The sequence below is a fragment of the Drosophila yakuba genome, chromosome X (assembly GCF_016746365.2).
Source record: "Drosophila yakuba strain Tai18E2 chromosome X, Prin_Dyak_Tai18E2_2.1, whole genome shotgun sequence".
NCBI classification, from domain to species: domain Eukaryota; kingdom Metazoa; phylum Arthropoda; class Insecta; order Diptera; family Drosophilidae; genus Drosophila; species Drosophila yakuba.
In genome coordinates, this window is record NC_052526.2 from 13,221,816 (window position 1) to 13,241,708 (window position 19,893).

A 19,893-nucleotide genomic window follows, 5' to 3' on the forward strand; every position below is an offset into this window, starting at 1 on the left:
ACTAAAGCTATCTCACTCACTCGCGCGCATGAGAGCCGGGCAGCCATTGCTAAATGCAGACACTCACTCGCTCTCTCCCTCTCGCTCCCACCACCACGCTGGTGTTTGTTTGTTGTTTTTTTCCTGCTTCTTCTTTCAACATTTTTTCTTGTTGTTTTTCTTTTTCGGCAGACTCTGGTCGAACGACTTTTGCTCTGCCCGCCCTCTGCCCGCTGCCCGCTGCTCGCTGCGCTGCTGCCGCCGCTGCCGTCGTCCGTGGAAGGTGTACCGCAATTCATTTCCAGAGTAACTTTCTTGCCGCTCGGGTTGTTTTTGTGCGTCGTCCGTCGCCCAGTTGCTCAGTTGCTCAGTTGCTCATTCGCCCCGTTCGCCGCTCGTTCGATCGCTCTCGCCACTCGCCGCGTTCGCCGATAAGCAAGCCAGCAAGCACCAGCGCAAGCCAATAACAACAATCAGTTCGCCGTCGCCAAATCGAATTAAATTGTATCAAATTGAATCAAACAAATCAAATTGAATCAATCAAATCGAACCAAACCAAACCAAATCAAACACAAATAAACAAGTAACTTAAAGAAGAAGCTATAGCTAAAGCTAACACAGCTATTGAGAAACAAAGAGCCAGAGGAGAATACTAAGTAATACACAGAGAGATATGTCCCCTTGGATATATTCCAGTGCCAAGTGACGAGTATCTGTTTTTTTACCGTGCTGCCAGTGCTAAACCATAAACCATAAACATCGCCCAAAACATACCAAAAACATACATCTCTGGAATATACAATATATACATATATGTATATATATCTGCATGTGTAAAATATACACATGCCATAACCATATAGCTGCTGGAATCGACAACAAATCGCCATTGGAATACAGCACCGCTTTTGCTTCTAGTTTTGTTTGTGTTTTTTTTTCGGTGAGTGCGATCCGCCGATATCGAGAAATCGGTAGCAATCTATATCTAACCAGCGAGGAATGTGGAGCCGAGAGATAAGCACGGATTAACTGGGGAATCGGTAGACCTAAGTAGTTCTTGGGGGCGGGAATGTATCTCAGGGATTACGCTTATCGACTTGTTTACTCAGCAGAGATCGTAGGTCAGAATACCCACTTTACTAACTCTGAAAAGTCTGAAGTCTTGGCACATATTCGAAATACATCCTTTACATTTGAAATAATATTGAGATCTGTAAATGATATGATTTATCACTCCATCTTTATGATTCTCAAATCCTAGAGATACCTTTAGTACTTTTGGTTTCTCACACAGATCTTTGGTTTTGCATCGAATAGAAGATGGTCCACTTATACCTATTTACAAGCTTTAGATGTTCTTTCAAAGGTTATAATTAGGCGATGGTTTGTTGCTACATATAATACCATTTATTTAGCTTTCGTTTCAATAGGTCTTAGGTGTTTTTAATTGGGATACAATTCATTGAGTTCGGGGACTCCCTAGTCCAACAATAGAATTACCAATTCCAAGCCCCAGACTTTGTTTCAGTTCCTATAGCTTATAGCTATTAGTGATATGGTGAAGCCTTTCTTGAAATCTGGTTTCGATCAGGAAATTCCGCCTATGCCTATGACTAATGTGCGCATCGTAATGTGAGAAAATGCGCGTTTCGGAGATTCGTTATGATTTTCATAATTTTAATGGGCATATTAAGGCCGCCTCCCCTAATTAGGCAAAACAAAAAGAAGCCAGCAAGAGCCGACAAAATCGATGCGAGAAATGTGATATAGAAAAAAGGCTACCAAACGGCGAAGAAACCCCAAGAAAACCAATACTAGATACAATAGGAGCCAGCCGACGGACCCGTTCAGGTCACATTATTCACACATATTCCCCACTTCCCCACATCCCCAGATCGCCACTTCCCCGCATCCCCACTTTCCGATCCCAGCGTTTGGATCGTCTAATTTCAAAGCGGCGGCTATAAATTAAAATATCTGAATAATACGTTGACTCCTCGCTGGCTACTTTGTTGTTCTGTTTTATTATTAATTTGCATATGGTTTTCTAACATAAAGCAACCGTATATTAATATGCAAGTCAATTCATTTTTCTCCCATTCCCCGATGCTCTTACTCCATTCGCATCAAAGTGTTGCGCTGGAACTCGGATTCGAATTGGGATACGAAGTTTATGGAGTTTGTGAAGTTTGTGGAGCTGGTAAAGTTGGTGGGGCTCTCTTTTGGGATCCATTGGATCTCACCCACGCTTGTGCTGGTTGGCCCTGCCTAGAAACCCGGTATCAGTATCACAATGCCTCAATGTACCAATCTTCCAATGCCAAATTCATTCATTCACAACATCCGCCCAGCGTTGTCGATCGTCAATTGAAAGTCGCCGAGATCGCGTCGCGACACATTTGATACCTTATCGCGGATATCCATAAACCCCAGCGAATAAGTGAATTTCGCTCTAGGCTGCACTGAGAAAAATGCCATACTTAAACATTAGATCACTGTCAGATTCTAGCAAATATACATTGAAAGAACTTCTGTTCGTTATTGATATGATATTATGTGGACATGATATGATATTACATTAATAGTATTTACCAGGACTATTGATATTATAACATAGTTAGGCTGGAATTATCATAGCTTTGCAAAGTAATATTTTAGGTAATCTTTTACAACTAAGATGCATTCTTATAGTAAGAACATATGTTTCAGGAACAACCTGTGCATTATAGATTCGAGTTCCAAAGTTATATATATTTCGATATGTGGGGATATTTTCGCTCACTGTGGAACGGTATCCATTGTTCCGCTTCCCTAGCACGCCCCAAATCTTTCGGATCGCTTTGGTTGGGGCTTTGCTTGGCTTGGAACTCCCACGCACTTGGCATGGATGTGGATGTGGATATATATGCTCGTACCTGGGAGATCTGGTCGGGTGTTGCCTTTTTTTGTCGTCATCTTTTGTCAATCTCTTTTGGCGTCGCCTCGCCTTAAGTGAGGTTTCATTTCGTTTCATTTTAATTCATTTCATCTGGCGTTTCTTGGACGCACTTACTGTTGTTGTTGTTTTTTTTTTCTACCCATTTTTTTACCTTACCAATTATTTGTATTATTAATTTTTATCTCTCTTCACTCTTTGCTCATTACGCGATACTGGCGGTGTTGTTGCTGTTCGCTTCTCAAATTTCGTTGACAAAGCCATTTAAATAGAAATCACTCAGACTGTGGTTTATTTATTTCAGTCTTCAGACTTCAGTTTTCGGTTTTCAGTTTTCAGTTTTCAGTGTTCAGTTTTCAGGTTCCATTTCCAGTTTCGACTTATCAAGATCACATTGACAATGCGTCAAATAATAAGTTTTTCTAGCCGCTGTCGTTGTTTTTGTGCTCTTGTTGTTTGTGTTGTGATTCGACTGGAGCTCTTTACTCTATTAGTCTATTATTGATATATATATATATGATTTTTTTTGGTCCACTGTCCATGATGCAATCATTTGTACAAGGCAACAACAATAACCAAAACAACAAGCGCAATTCATTCAACATTTTTTCTGTTATTTTTCGTTTGCTTTTTTTTTTTTTTGAATGGAATTGTTGGAAAGAGGCAGAGAAAATGATGTAAAGCCAGAAATTTGTTGAATTAAAAGCAATTTTATGGAAATTTATTGGGTTTTGTGTGCCACAAAAAAGTGGCCCCTGAATGAACAGGTAGATCTGAGAATAGAGCTCTTTTAAACTATCCTAAAGATAGATGTAAAAATGTAAACTTCTTGATTGCACAATTGAAATTCGTTTAACTTGATTCATTTGCCGTTTATCCGATATCCCTGTCAAATCGCTAATTGTTAACTTAATGGGAATGCAATTAAAAGCAGCAAATCAATTTATTAGCATAGTTGGCCATATCCATCATATAATATATCGCAATTGTGATTGTGGCTTGAAGGGAGTCCATTTTACTGGACAAGTCGGGGATTATGCTTAATCTATAGCCATAGACGATAGATTACTGCGATTGAGCAATCTGCCTCGTATCTGTTAATTACACAGCGACGTCTGCTCATGTGTCAATTCGATTAGGTAAATAATGAATAATTTGCCGTGCGATAAGCGAAAATACAGAAACTAATTAAAAAATGTGCGCAAGTGGAAAAGTTGTCGCAGCGCCACAAACAGTTAGTCGTTTGATTTCTAGGCCATACATATATATGTACATACATATATGAATGTACATAGATGGAGGCTAGATTTTAATGCCTCTTAAACTTGTCAAATCTTCACACTTTTTCAATTATTTGGCACGTTGCTTAATTAAACTTCAGCCAACGTCAACGTCAAAGTCAAAAGTCAGTAGCTGGGATCCACATTCACATCCACATCCACATCATCATCATAATCGCTATCCGATCCTCCAGCGGCAGCAAGGTTGCACTTTTCACCAAAGCCAGCTGGAATAAATAAATATAATTTTATGCGAAAATTGCAAATTTAAATGTCAAAATGCATTTGCGTAGAAATGGCAGCGCAACTAGCTTCGAGTTTTCCCTGCTCGTTTTCTTCTCTTCTCTTTATTTTTTTTGGGACGTGACTGGTGCAGTGGCTACTTTATAGTTTATACTTTAGACTTGACTTCTACTGCTGCTTCTCGTTCTTTGTTGCATTTATTAAGTTGCATTATTGCCAAAGAGACAGACAGACAGACAGGCAGACAGGCTTATTATGCTAGACCAGCCGCCTCAGCAGCAGGAACAGAAACAGAAACAGAAACACAAACTCAGACTGAGACTGGAACTCGAACTCAAACTCAAACTCGGACTTTGGGTCTTCGGAGCGTCTAGTTTGGGTTTTATGCCGTGCCAGTCCATCCATATACTATGCCTACATATACATACATATCTACATATGTATATAGCATATTCCAGTAGCCGCGGCTCAATGTAAATGAGCCTGAGAAATGCATTTTTCATCTGCCACCTCTTTCGCTGCGAGTGCTTCCATCTCTTTCGCTGCCATAACGCGTTATCCATATAGACGAATGTGCGACTTACACTGGCCACAAACTTGGGCTTAGTAATGTTGGTTATAAGAAAGTCTAACAAACATTAGTAATAGTAATGTTGGTTATAAGAAAGTCTAACAAACATTAGTAATAGTAATGTTGGTTATAAGAAAGTCTAACAAACATTAGTAATAGTAATGTTGGTTATAAGAAAGTATAACAAACATTAGTAATAGTAATGTTGGTTACAAGAAAGTCTAACAAACATTAGTAATAGTAATGTTGGTTATAAGAAAGTATAACAAACACTAGTAATAGTAACGTTGGTTACAAGAAAGTATAACAGCATTACTATGTCTTTCTTAAAGTGCTTTTACACTTTGTTTGTTTCAAGACGGCGACGGCAAATGAGTTTCAAATGCATTTACAGATAGAAGCTTAAAGTTAACTTCTTGATAGCTGTGCCATATGGGGTTTCTGAAACTGATTTCACTGGCTGCTGGCCAGTGTGCAGTAGGAAAATGTGCAATATGCCCGGCCACATTAAGTTGTTGCGGGGCTTGTTAAGGCGGCTAATAGCAGCGACTACCAGAAACTAGCAGCGATTACTACTAACTGCGATCTGCGGAGACTGGGGACTACTGGAAACTGTAGACTGTAGACTGTAGACTGCAGACTGTAGACTGCAGACTGGGGACTGACAGGTTAGCACTCCTGACAGCTGCACACAGCTAGATAAACTTAAATATAGATATAAATATGCGAGCGCAGAGACGGGGCATTTAATATTTCATATTAGTCAGAGCCAAATGCGGAGACCGAAAGTTATGCTAAGTCCGACCATTAATCATGGGCCAAACGATCCATTCCCATGGCCCAGATGAACAGTAGCCAAGTGGCAGTTCGATTTCTATTCGAATCTTTGAAGCTTCGACTCTTCGACTTTCCCAGGGACCATCAGTCGCATCATCAGCGAACCAAAACACTTGGATGTGCGGGCTTATAAAGGGTTCAGTAGCCCGGCACTCTAGAAAACCAAAAGCCAAATACCGAATACCCCCAAAAAAGATCTTACGGTAGCCATGGCATCGTTGGATCTGTGGCTTTATTTGGTTTTTTTGTTTTCCTCCCGGCTGTTTGTCCAATAAATATTATTTTGACCGTAATTACGCGCGGACAAACGAATTGAAATGTTGGGCGGCGGAAATGGAACGATAGAAATTGAAATCGAGAGTGAAAATTGAAAAGCACCAGCTCAGGCTCAGAATCGAGCAAATCCCTAGATTGGTTGGTATAACCCCAAAAATCAGAAAATCAGAAAACCAAAATCAGAAAATGCCGAATGGAATTTATAATGAAAGTGTCCGCCGTTCGTACGTGATATATGTCCAGCCCAAATGATTTTGTCTCGACTCGTTTCGGCCTCACAATGGATCTCTCTTCAAAAAAAAAAAAGCAGAAAAATGAAAAAAGTGCCAGCGGGGTCTTCTTGTTTTCTGCTTCTTCTTCATTTGTTTTTTGTTTTTTTTATTTTATTTTATTTTTGCTCTTTTTGCCATTTAGCATGATTTTTCATAATCAGCGAGGGCGGAAGGCCAAAGGGGGCTGAAATGTCTAGAAAATCACGTAGTGCCGTAGATCGCCACTTCACTCAATTCCATTCCATGCCAATCCATTTCTTTCCTGGGCTGTTTTCGAAAATGTGTCACATTCGGTTTTTTGACAGATGCTGAGAGTTTGTCGACGGGGTTTTTCTCTTCTTTGGTTTTGGAGCTACATCTCACATTTCTACCTCCTTCGATCGTTTGTGAAATTTCTGGTTAATGGAAGTTGGTTTGACAAGAGCCATGGGAACTTTAATTTGCGTGGAACATGAAAATAATGTGAAACGAGTTCAAACTTAAACGTTATTAGCTTGGATTTCTAGGTTCAACCTTAGACCTAAATATTGTGGAAAGCACCATTCAAATGATACGTATAGCTAAGTGTTTTGGTTTAGTAGCTAAATTTGATTAGTTATCACAACCTGTTGTGCATTTACTATAATCATAATGATGTATACTTTGATACTGCCTAATCAACTTTGCAACTATCAATTACGGCTTTGGTGCCGATCAGCTTCCGTTTAGCTGGATTGCCAAGATGGGGGCAGTGAACCAAACGGTGGATGGTTAAGGGAGAATCCTTTATAGAGAGCCTTTATATCCCTCGCTGTCTCTTTCCCTGTGCTCTTTTTTTTTTGTTTGTATTTAACCGCTGCCCTGCCTCTCGAATTGAAGCCAGATGTGTTATTAATTTGCGTGTGCGCGTGAGCATGTAATTTGGGAATTCGGAGGGCAGGAGGAACTGGCTCCGGGTCTGTCATCGCACATAGCACATCGGGGATCGGGATTGGGATTGGGATTGGGATCGGGGCACCATATCGGGTGCTATATCAGGGTCGCGTTTGGTTTGGGATTCTGTTTCGGTTTCTGTTCCTGTTTCTGTTTCGGTTTCGGTGCTTTTTGTTTTTCGCATCTCGGGATCTGTGCATCTCGGTAACTCGGCGTATTTGCGGCTGCATTTTGAGGCCAGAGATGCATTGAGCCATGAAAACGACATGACAAAACAAAACAAATTTTACATACGACCGCATACTCATCACCAACGTATGTGGATATATCTCTCACTCTTGATGTGACAAATAGTTCCGTATTTCGTATTCCGTATGTGCGGTATACAATTTCAAAACAATGCAGTGCTAATTCCGCAATTACAACCTTTTTTTTTTTTTGCAAACTATTTGGACTTGCTTTCTTTTCCTATATTCCCGACCAAATAGTGCTAATTTTTTTCGCACGAAAACTGCCGAAAGTGGAGAATGGCAGCACAAAGGGCATTTAATCCAGGCTAGTTGTCTCTTTCGGGGCTTAATCTTAATGCCCATTGTCCTGGATCAGGCGGTCTCCTCCCCGTAGCTATTCCTCTGGTGTGTGTGTGTCTATGTGTGTGTGTGTGAGTCTATGTGTGTGTGTGTTAGTAAGTGTCTGAAATAATCCTGCGGCTAAGCGCAGATCAAAGATCTTTAAACCGCTAGATAAGCCCGACTGCGACTTCGTATCGGTGTTCGGGTTTTCGGTTTTTGGGATTCGGGATCTTGGACTCGGAATCTTGGGATTCGGGTGCTCGTCTTGGAGGCGGTTGGGTAATCTTCTGGCCAGATTAGAAGATTTTACATCATAGGCAAACCTCGGGATTAAACCGCAAGGAACGCTCGTGAGTGGGCGACAGATAGAGCGCGATAGAGACGGCAATAGGTGGCAGAAAGAGATGGTATACTCGTAGATCAAGACGTAGACCTGCCTTATAAGTCCCGGTTGTGTTTGGTCTGGGTCTTAGAATGTAATTGGAACTCGTGGCAAGAGCTTAGCCCACAACAAACAGCAACTTATCCTAGCCACTTATTATTTGCGGAATAGCCCAGTGCATTTCATACACAGATATCGCAGATAATTGAAGAACTGTGAGTGATTTCTTCGCCTCAAGTGGTTTTCGCACTGATTTTCATATCTCGCAGCGCTTGTGAAAATCCATTTTCATATCTCGATGGATTTAGCTAGCGATAAAGAAGTGTGATTAAGTGCCAAAAAGTAACTTATGTTACAGTTTGATTCAACAAGTTGTTAAATGATATTAGTAGCTCAGAAATAATCTAGTTATTCTCTCGCTACCAATTTGCTTAATTACAAATACTAATTATTAACTTCTAACATCTTGCAGATCCAACTCAAAAGTACCAAGAGCGCACTAACCAGCGATCATCATTCACACGCGACCAACGTTTGGAATACGTGAGTGATCTGGTGGATAGATCCAGCCAGCTCCAGGTTCAGCTCCAGCTTCAGCTACAGTTACAGATACAGTTACGGATACGGATACGGATTATAGAAGCCTGAGGCCAGTGGAGACACACAGCTTCAACGTGGCGCTGCACTCGACCGAGGCCTTGATGGCGGCGGGCTTCCTCAAGTCGGGCGACCTGGGCCCCCATCCGCACAGTTACGGGGGTCCACATCCGCATCACTCGGTGCCCCACGGACCCCTGCCGCCGGGCATGCCGATGCCCTCGCTGGGTCCCTTCGGCCTCCCACACGGACTGGAGGCCGTCGGGTTCTCCCAAGGTATGTGGGGTAAATATCGCATCGACAATTTTGGTATACGCACATATCATGTGCAGCACGTAAGCAAACCAGATCGCTCAAATGTGCTGAAAGTTGGCAGAACAAAGTGCCAGATACTTACGCTACACTGCGGCGAAAAGCGGTGCCATTCGGTGATAATGATTTAAATGGTTTAAAGGGATATAGTTTATGGAGAGATAGAATATACAATACAGAGCTAGAATGATTTAAATGGCATAAAGGGATATAGTTTATGGGGAGATAGAGTATAGAATACAGAGCAGGAATATCTATTGAGTTCGCACAACACATTGCATTCATTTGAAATCTTCAAGTAAATTGTAATTGGTACTTTGTTTTTTTTCCACTGCATCGTCAGGCTGCCTCTTCGTTTTGCTGGCTTTCAATGTCAGTTCGCATCGATATTGCATCATTATCAGTTAAATTGTCAAAATGAATAATGAGCTACGGGCAGTTTTCGGAGTCTGCAAAGTCTTCGGTCTCCTCGGCGACTTTATCTTCAAGTTTTCAGCTTTAGATTCAGCTTTTCGGTTCCAGTTTTTTCGCTTCGCTCGGTGACGCTGCAAATGACAAACAAAACCTGACAAAAATCACAAAAAATTGGCTACAAAATGCCAACAAAAGACTCTCTGCCCAAGCGGCACACACAAAATTATCGAACGGCTGAAAAATATAAAAAAAACTAAAAAAAGACTAAAAATCATAAAAATCATAAGAAAAGAGAAAAATGATTAAAAGAAAACAAGTATTTCATACGCGTAATCAATTTGTGTATTTCTGCCTCACATTTGTAATAAGCCAAGTAATTGAGAGAATTTTAACTTGTTACATAAGACGATAAAGTTATAATATAATAGTATGTAATAATGAAAGAGGTCGTAATGAAGAAAAACACTGATCGCTGGAAAAAAGCAAGTAACAGAGGACTTAAAAAAAAGTGAGAGCTTATAATAAAAAGACAGTTGTTTGTTTACAATAAGGTTCTGAAATCTTAGGTAGACAATCAAACCTTATCAAACCTTGAGCTATTTGGTTCGATCAAAAGCTGCGAGACCTTCCTGGAAGCCCCATAAATTAGCCATAAAAAATATTTGAAAGAAGTCAGCAATTTATAGGCGCAGTTAATTAAACGAACGCGCTCTCTCCATAAAGTCAAGGCAAAAATCATAATATTAAGTATACAAAAAAAAATCAAAGAAATGAGGCAGGCACAAATTGCAATTAATTGTGTGGATATAAAGAAATAAACCAAGTTGGCGACCATTTTGAAAGCGAAAACGAAACTGAAACTGAAACTGAAACTGAAAAACAGACACTGTGCACAACGCGTAAACGAAATGCGGCAGCTGCAAAGTGAAGTGAAGTTTTTTATTCAATTTATAAATTCATGACCAAAATGACTAACTCATTAATTTTTGATAGAGCCAGAAAGGGAGGGACATACACAATCGTATAGTCCTACAGTCGTATAGTCGTATAGTCGTATGCTGGTATGGTCGGGGTGTATTTGGGACAAAAAGAAATATAAATATAAATATAGGGAGTGGGCCGATGGCAAAGTCTCGATCTTGATGTTTCGGGTTTTTGGACTTTTTGTGTCGACCATTCGGGGGTGAGCGACAGAGAGAGCTGACAGGGCAAACAATGCGGCGGCTTAGTACGCACACACACACACACACCAACACACAGTAGCACAGACACACACACACACACGGAGATACTATGTACGCAGTATATACGAAACATTATGTACTGGAAAAAAGGGAGTCGAGTCTTTGGGGCGGCTGCTGCACGGGGGTTGGTTCCTTTGCCAGTCCTTTTTATTCTTTTAGGGGTTGGCTGTCGCATTTTTCGGGGGTTGCTACACAGCCACATCACAAACACACACAAACACACACACAGACACTCAAAGTGTATTGGTATGAGGGTAGCAAAATAACGGTTACTGCCCAAAATATTACTGGGAAAAGTCACGACACCCACGGCGTATACGTAACGTAACGTAACGTAACATCAGCTACCGCAGAGCGTAAACTTTCAGCACATTCGGTTAGGCAATCGCTTCAGTTTGAGAACTCCATAACTTATAATTTGTATCCCTTTTCGTTTCTCCCCATTATGCGATCTATGCTATCCAGGCGTCAACACACGAAAACAGCGTCGCGAACGCACCACATTCACACGCGCCCAATTGGACGTATTGGAAGCCCTGTTTGGCAAGACCCGTTACCCGGACATATTCATGCGCGAGGAGGTGGCGCTCAAGATCAATCTGCCCGAATCCAGAGTACAGGTAAGCATACATATCATAACTGGGCCATTTACAATGCTAGCGATATGAAACTTGGTATAGGGAATGTGGGCTATGTAAGCGAGGATTGTGTGAGGTTTTCAGTTCAACTTACAAGTTAGTTTCCTTGATAATTGCAATTATTTGATGACATATTTTGCCCGCCTTTCCATGAAAGATGGTAGCCAGCGCCTTAACTAGCTAAGTATTACATCGCCAACACTAAACTTCCCATCTTCTACCATTTTACCCCCCGAAAAAGTGCTTTAATTTCACTGCCGTATCGCATTTCCCTTTAACTTGTCTCCGCCCCCAAAGGCAAATACAAACACTTGCTGACCTGCTAACTCGTTTTTTGACTTCGAAAGGCTCAGTGCCTTGGGCATACGCCCATTACGATTACGAATTACGATTACCCGCACATGTGAGCTTTTTAAGCCACAAAAACTCGCACAGATACACTTGTATAGTTGGTTTAATTAGGCGAAATGCCCTCGAAATGCGAAATGCCGACAAATGCGGCGGACGTCGAAGGAAATCCATAAAACAAACAAATTACAACAGCTCGTAACAGATTGTTGAGTAGGATATACAAGCATATATAGCCAGGATATGGGGGTGGTGATGCCATACAAACCATATACGCATATGGAGCGAACAGATTTGATGACTTCCAATGCAAATAGACCATAGGCAGTCTTTCCGTTTCCGAGAAGTCCGTGATTCCCCCTCGAAGGATATAAATTCCCGTATTTGCCGAAAGTATTTGCGGGGTATGACAAGTCACCCCTTCAGGATATTGGATGGGAAATGAAAGTAACTGAAGTAAACTGAAGTTTGCTCAAGGCATTAGTCGAGCATAATTTGCGCTAATTTCTAGCGTCAGCCAGATGATCACGATGACGGCAAATTGTACAACTCAATTTTCGGTTGAATTAAGACGTCTGTTTGTTTAGGTGTCCAACGCACAGGGGCCTAAACAAATAGAAAAACAAAAACCAATTCCCTAGCGCCGTTGGCCCCGAAAAACTGCCAAATGGCCCAAAAACGATCACAGTTTCCGGTTTGCTGGAAAAACTGTCATCTCCTTTTTTGGTAATTTCTTGGGCAAACACAGCCGCAACATCGATCGTTTTGTGCACTGAAACTGCAATGAAAACACACACAACACATACACACAACGTCAAAATGTAAACATTATTGGCAACAGCTACATTGATCTATCGATTTGTTTGCTTTTCTTGTGCTTCTGCTTTTGCTTTTGCATTGCTTTGCTTTGCTTGCCCTTGCTTTGTTAGCCGCTGCTTTTGTCCGTGTCATTTGAGGACGTGACACGGCAGGGTTACAAGCGCAGCTCCCGCAAGAATCATGCAACTTTCATCAGTCTTAAGTACACACATAAAAACTGTAGTAGCAGATAGGTGCAGTTGGTGAAGATATCTAAGGGCAAAATACGTTCGCAAGCCAGGGAAAAAAGGCCGTTAATAAGAAGTCAACTTTAAAGAGCTGGCCGGAAAAAAGCAACAGCGATTAAGGAAGCCCCTGCAGTGGTCGGCTCCGAATGAAAAACGACACGTTCTATTTTCCAAGGGGGGACTGCGGCCAGAATGAATGGTGAATGGTGAATGGTAAAGGTGAATGGTGAATGGAGGGAGAGAGCTCTGCAGGAGCAAGGACACCTTGCACATGTCCCATGAATCGGCTGCTTGCCTTTCTTTTGCATTGTTTCCTTTTCAAAGTTACGTTTTTTACACAATTGATTCGTAAGTAATGCACACCGTAGAAACCAGGGGCAATATATAGTGTGTGTGTGTGGGTGTGTGTGTGTGGATGTCGGGGGTGTAGCTGGGAATTGACATTTGTATAGATTTCCCTGTTTCCACACATGTCGCTTCTTCTTGGATAGTTTCCTGCCTTGTTGGCTGATTTTCAAATGGTTTTCGAACGCAGCCAAGTACAGTGGTTGCATAATATAGAAAATCAAAGATATTTATCAAAAAACTAAGCAAGCTAGCAGAAAATTAAGCAATTTTGTCAGTGATCTTTTGTTGCAAATATCATAAATTCCGATTACCAAGCTGAGTAATCAAATCTTAACCCATTTGGAGCCACTGTACCTGTGCCGTCGGAGTAACGCAACATGTCGATGCATAGTCACTCTTATAAAACACACATAGCCACCCACACACACACAGTCGGTCATGTATCAGATTACAGGCAGGAAAACTAGGAAAAACCTTACAAAACCCCAACCGACTGAAAACTGCCAATGGAAATGGCAAAAATGGTGGGGAGAGAGGAAAAGAGGAGCAGCTGAAGCAAAACACGATTCGTTTGCATGTTACAAGGCGTCTGGCTTTTGGTTTTCGTTTTGGCTTTTGGTTGGGGAACTACTGGGTATTCAGCCATGGGGTATTGGGGATTGGGGATCCAATGGTCTGGGTTTTAGAGACTGGGGTTTGGGGCTTCGTGTTTTGCACTGCCAAGGAAGCCAAGCAACTCAATTAGCCCCAGCAAAACTAGACTGCCGACGGCGGAGGTAAAGAGTTTGTAGCTGTATAGTTTGACTAGAATTTAAAGTGGATTATGCACAAAAAATACAGACTGCCTAATAGTAATAATAATTGAGAGCTGCTACCCATATTGAGAGGTCACACATAGACAGACCACCTCTAAAGCATATCATATCATCCTTGTGACATTAGCATTGAGTTCGCGCAGCAGGGCTCCCATTCAAAGGTCAGCACGTTGTCAGTGGAAGGGAATATCAGTTCACATAAATAATCATTACCCCCAAGGTGGGAATATGCAGCCGAATCGGAATCGGTATCAGAATCAGAAACAGAGACAGAATCAGCAACAGAATCAGAAACAGAGACAGAATCAGAATCAGCAACAGAATCAGAAACAGAAACAGAATCAGAAACGGAATCCGAATCAAAATCAAAATCAGAATCCCCGCAACGAAATCGGAGTCATAATCAGGAGGCCGGGGCTTAGGCCTGGTAAATATTAATTGAATGATAGGCATCTTTATGGCCCAGTAGCGAGATCCACAACCCAGCACCCAGAACCCAGAATCTGGAATCCGGTATTTGGCATCCGGGGTGGGTGACTGTGCCTGTGACTGTGTCTCGTTTCCAAGTGAGAGGGCGTTGATTGCAACCAATACAAATAACGTAATAATTTTACGCAGCTTATCTGCACCAGAACAGAGCAAACATTTACGCCCAAATGTTTTCATTCGCCGTTCGAGGGTGCGGATCGGGTTTTTCTCTCCTTTCTCTCCTTTCTTTTTTTTCTTTTTTCCATTTCCATTTTTGGTGCCGCCGTTCGGTGTTTGGTGGTCGGAGTTTGGATGGCTGCCATCGCTGGCAGTCATAAATCACGGGGAAACTGGCAAACTGGCAAACTGGCGAAGTGGGAAACCAGCAGCAGCAGAAACATCCCAATCCCAATTCCAATTCCAATCCTAGTCAGGCAGGCACCCCTAATATTAGTAACCCCTCTGCCGATCCTGTGCACTAAAAGAAAATCTTTGTGGTATTTACAATGATTCTATATTAGGAGTTCTTTAAAGAGGATCCCACTTTTACTGGCAGTTATAGGTTTTTAATATATATTTCTTTCTGTCTAAAGATGAAGCAATGTATAACTTCATAATTAAGTCATTAAATATATTTAGGATCTTGAAGATAGTATTATATCGCAATCCTCATAAAGCACATCTCTGATAGAACCTAGTTTTATAATGGACTTTTTGCATGGTGTAGCCTACCCCTTCTGTTGACCCCCTCCCTCTCCCCCTATCACCTCGGATGCCAGAAATGTTCGCCTGGTTTTCAGCTGTTCTTCGTCGGGGGTTGGAAAGCGGGCGAGAAAGAGAGGGAGGGCAGCGGTGGGTGCGAGAGAGAGAGGGCGAGAGCGCACCTAAACTTAGCCAACTCTTTTTTCTATACGTTTTCCATTTTCCCATTTCCTTTGTTGCAAAAGGATTTGTCTGCTGCGAAAAATGAGGGGAGAAGCGTAGAAGCGTAGAAGGGAGGGGGAAACTTTGCCGCACAGCTGTTTTATAAAATTAATTTTCCCATTGCGGATTAACAATTTCCACTCTTTTCACTCTTTCCACTCATTCCGCCCATTTGCGCGAAAGAGCGCGAGCGTTGCATATATGGGGCTTAGAAAGAGACGGCGCGAGAGTTATGCATAATTTTCAATTTGTTAATGCAATGTGGAACATTATATGTGTGTTTAGCCGCAGCCCAAAGTTAAAAGTCAGTCCGGAAATCGAGTTAACGAAAATACAGAAACTTAAAATCACCAAAAATATAGAATATAGAAATTAGAATGTCTGAAAAGCGTATTTCCCAACTATGCGTGTTGGGAAATGTATATGGAAAGTATCGGAAAATTCTCTTAAGTACCCAGAGATATGGAATTCCCACAGCCTCAACAATTTGCCTCAAGTGTTTGCCTTAGTCAAGTGTCTCTGCCAGTTGGCTGTTACTGAATGTTTGCGTTTGTTTGTTTATTTGTCGAGTGGGCCATGGGGGCGTGAAAGTGGGCGTGTGCCTGCTGGCCGGCGGCTGCAATTTTCCCACATCAATTAGTTTGCCCGCCGAGCAATGAATAAATTATGCGGTGAGTGGGGGGTGGATCTCTGCCACCCACAAAACAACAAGTGCAAAAAGTCACGCGCTCCTCTGCTGCCAGCAAATGCAGAGAGGAAAAGTTACATCAACAGCCGACGGCGGTGGCGGTGGCCAAAAAATTGACTCGATTATATTGTCACACGGAATCACACGCCCCCCTCCCCCTGCCATCATCCACACTTACAGTCACAGCCGGAAACCCATCACCACCCACTCAAAAGCGCCCTTGGGCGGAAAAGGAACGCATCCCTTCTGGACCGGAGAATGGGAGAGTCCTGGAGTCCTGGAGTCCTGGAGTCCTGGAGTCCCGGAGTCCTGGAGACAGGAGGACAACAATAAACAGCCCATAAAGCGGCACACTCGAGCGCAAGGAATTCACTTAGTCTTGTTTGTTATGCTTAAGGGGCTGCAAACAATCCGCTAAGTGCCAGATCAGACGGCCTAGCGGTTTTCCAGCCAGAGTTTAGCTTTTATAGCCAAAAAAAAAAATGGAATTTTGCTTTATTTTGAGCCACTTTTGTACTTTCATAAAATATGTTGCATGACAACAAATAACTATGAAATTGTTCATAAGTTGATCTTAGAAAGTTCAAAACAGAATCCTTTTAAGTTAAATGAAAGAGAGTATTGGCAGTACTTGAAAAATGTTCAATACCACAAAACGGTGGCAACTCTGGCCAGCGCAAATCAAAGCACAAGCAGTGCTGCTGGCCAAGCAGTCGCAAAGCAAAAGCAGGAAAAGCGGGGAAAAGCTGGGAAAAGCTGGGAAAAGCAGTCGGGCAAAAGCGGACTGCATGGCAAATGTTATTTCAGTGATTTGTTGTTTGGGGTTGGTGTTGCTTGCTAATGGCTTGTGCTTTGGTAAACAGCTGAATTTATTACCGCCCCACTCCCCCGAAACATCCCGCCCCCTTTTTTTTTTTTTGGAAGTTAACACTTGCCACGCGGCTGCGGCCACTCGAGCATTTCATTGCCGTTTTTTCAAGGGGAGTTCGAGGACGAACCTTTCCGCTAGTCGAGAAAAAAAAAGAGCATTAAACAAGGCGTATCAAATTTCATTATTTGTCAGCACAACGCAGTGCCCCCACCACCACCCACACCACCCACTGAAAACTGGAAATTCAATTACAATTTTCAATTTCATTTCGCATTCGTCGTAAATCCCCTTTTGTGATTTGACTTTGCCCGCTCTGATTTCCTATGCCATTTTTACTTTGATACCGCTTAATGAACTGCTCGCAAATTTCATAATATTATTGACAACACACTAAGCTTGGGAATTTTTGCAAATTTTAGCACAAATTTTAGACAACATTTGTTGTTTGGCGAATGTTTTAAAAACGACGACAACTTGAGTTTGGTCCTTGGTAATGAACTTCAAAGGCAACTCGCAGGGTGGGCCAAACATCAAAGTGATTTCCTTTTCATTTTCGCTGTCGTCTCTTTTTCTTTTTTTGGGTTTTCAAATTGTTGGCTCGTTTGCGGTTTTACCTTGTTTTCCCCATTTTGCGTTTTCCGATTTCCAGTACTTTGCCGGGGGAGTTTGGCGCTTTAGAATTTGTGGGCACATGATTTGCTTGAATGGCCACGAATTTGTTATATCGTTGCTTGATTGATTTAACAGACGCTTTACGCAGGCGGGGGTTCAATTTCCAATTGTGATTGATGTTTCTTCAGAAAGTTCTACAAATTACTGCCGCCTAAGTAAAATTCAACTAAAATTGAAAAAAAACATTACTAATTACGCACCTTTTTCCGATATTTTTGCAGGTGTGGTTCAAGAATCGCCGCGCCAAGTGCCGCCAGCAGTTGCAGCAGCAGCAGCAGTCGAACAGCTTGAGCAGCTCCAAGAACGCCAGCGGCGGCAGCGGCGCCAGCTGCAGCAGCTCCAGCGGCAACAGTCGCAGCAATGGCAACAACAACGGCGGCAGCAGCAGCAACAACAACTCACAGAGCTCCGGCGGCAACAACAACAGCAACAAGTCCTCCCAAAAACAGGGTAACTCACAGTCCAGCCAGCAGGGCGGCGGTGGCGGCTCCAATGGCGGCAACAATAGCAACAACAACTCTGCGGCAGCAGCGGCCAGTGCAGCGGCAGCGGTGGCAGCGGCCCAATCGATCAAGACGCACCACAGTTCCTTTTTGAGCGCCGCCGCGGCGGCAGCCTCGGGCGGTACAAATCAATCGGCCAACAACAATAGCAACAACAACAACAACCAAGGCAACTCCACGCCCAACAGCAGCAGCAGCGGCGGCGGCGGCGGCGGCGGAAGCCAAGCGGGCGGACATCTATCCGCCGCAGCAGCAGCGGCCGCACTGAACGTGACCGCCGCCCATCAGAACTCCTCGCCACTGCTGCCCACGCCGGCCACGTCCGTCAGTCCGGTGAGCATCGTTTGCAAAAAGGAGCACTTGTCCGGCGGCTATGGTTCCAGTGTCGGAGGCGGCGGTGGTGGCGGTGGCGCCTCCTCCGGCGGCCTCAACTTGGGCGTGGGCGTTGGCGTTGGCGTGGGCGTTGGTGTGGGCGTGTCGCAGGATCTGCTACGCTCGCCGTACGATCAGCTGAAGGACGCTGGCGGCGATATTGGCGCTGGTGTGCATCATCATCATAGCATCTATGGCACGGCGGCTGGCAGCAATCCGCGCCTGCTGCAGCCGGGTGGCAACATCACACCGATGGACAGCAGCAGCAGCATCACCACACCATCGCCGCCGATCACACCGATGTCGCCGCAATCGGCAGCAGCAGCGGCACATGCCGCCCAATCGGCACAGTCCGCCCACCATTCCGCCGCCCATTCGGCCGCCTATATGTCCAATCACGATTCATACAACTTCTGGCACAATCAGTACCAGCAGTATCCCAACAACTATGCCCAGGCGCCCAGCTACTACTCCCAAATGGAGTACTTTAGCAATCAGAATCAGGTCAACTACAACATGGGCCACTCCGGCTATACGGCCTCCAACTTTGGTCTCTCGCCATCGCCATCCTTCACGGGCACCGTGTCCGCGCAGGCATTCTCGCAGAACAGCCTGGACTACATGTCGCCGCAGGATAAGTACGCGAATATGGTGTAGAATCTACTCTTCCAGTACTGCGGCGGTGGCAGCAACAACAACACCAGCTCAGCGGGGGCAAGTGGTTCGGGTTCGGGTTCGGGTAGTGGTTCTGTTTCTGGTTGTGGCTCCGGATCGGGCAGCAATAGTTCGCCACAGCTGGAGCAGCATCATCAACACAGTCATCAGCAGCAGCAGCAGCAGCAACAGCAGCAGCATCATCATCACCACCAGAATCAGCAACAGAATCATAACCAGAATCACCAGCAGAATCATCATCATGGCCATCATCAGCAGCAACACCATCACGATGATGAACAGCGCCAGGATATGGGGCATCAGGCAGATCAGCACCTGGATCACGCGTTTGGTTAAGAATGCTCGATGGGATGCATGCATGGAGATACATAGATACATATCTACAAACACATAGATACAGATACAGCGCCCCCGACACTCCGCTGCTTTCACAGAAAATAATGCACTCTAGACACACACCGGACACCGACCGGGAGATACACTTCCTTTGCGATCATACTTGGTGGTTGGCATGCTGCTGGCCAAATCGATTTCACTTCGTATCCCAATCTGTTCTCATTGATTGCGAAAGATTCTTCTTGACTCGTATAAATTGAAAGTGATATATGAATCTATACGTCATTGGCCACTTGTTAGATTAATTAATATTCATATGAGGCATTTTAGATTCAAATAGATTGTATAAACCTAAGTCGAAAG

The 19,893-nt window shown here is 43.4% G+C and overlaps 1 protein-coding gene across 2 annotated transcripts; it reads left to right on the forward strand.

The window, feature by feature from the left end:
* Positions 1 to 262: 262 nt before the first annotated feature.
* Positions 263 to 19,321, forward strand: LOC6525282 (homeotic protein ocelliless). Of its 2 annotated transcripts, none has more exons than XM_002101082.3 (4): positions 263 to 919; positions 8,732 to 9,132; positions 11,292 to 11,446; positions 17,866 to 19,321. In XM_002101082.3, the coding sequence occupies exons 2-4, from the start codon at positions 8,961 to 8,963 to the stop codon at positions 19,174 to 19,176; spliced, it is 1,638 nt and encodes a 545-aa protein (XP_002101118.2). In that variant the 5' UTR covers positions 263 to 919; positions 8,732 to 8,960; the 3' UTR covers positions 19,177 to 19,321. The 2 variants fall into 2 exon arrangements, with proteins under 2 accessions (XP_002101118.2, XP_015046206.1); XM_015190720.2 differs by having other exon boundaries at positions 264 to 919; positions 8,732 to 9,141.
* Positions 19,322 to 19,893: the final 572 nt, after the last annotated feature.

Coding starts and splice junctions, on each gene's coding strand:
- LOC6525282 (XM_015190720.2), top strand. CDS start 8,961: ATGGCGGCGGGCTTCCTCAAGTCGGGCGACCTGGGCCCCCATCCGCAC. Junction 9,142..11,291: donor GTTCTCCCAAGGTATGTGGG/GTAAATATCGCA, acceptor TATGCTATCCAG/GCGTCAACACACGAAAACAG. Junction 11,447..17,865: donor TGCCCGAATCCAGAGTACAG/GTAAGCATACAT, acceptor ATATTTTTGCAG/GTGTGGTTCAAGAATCGCCG.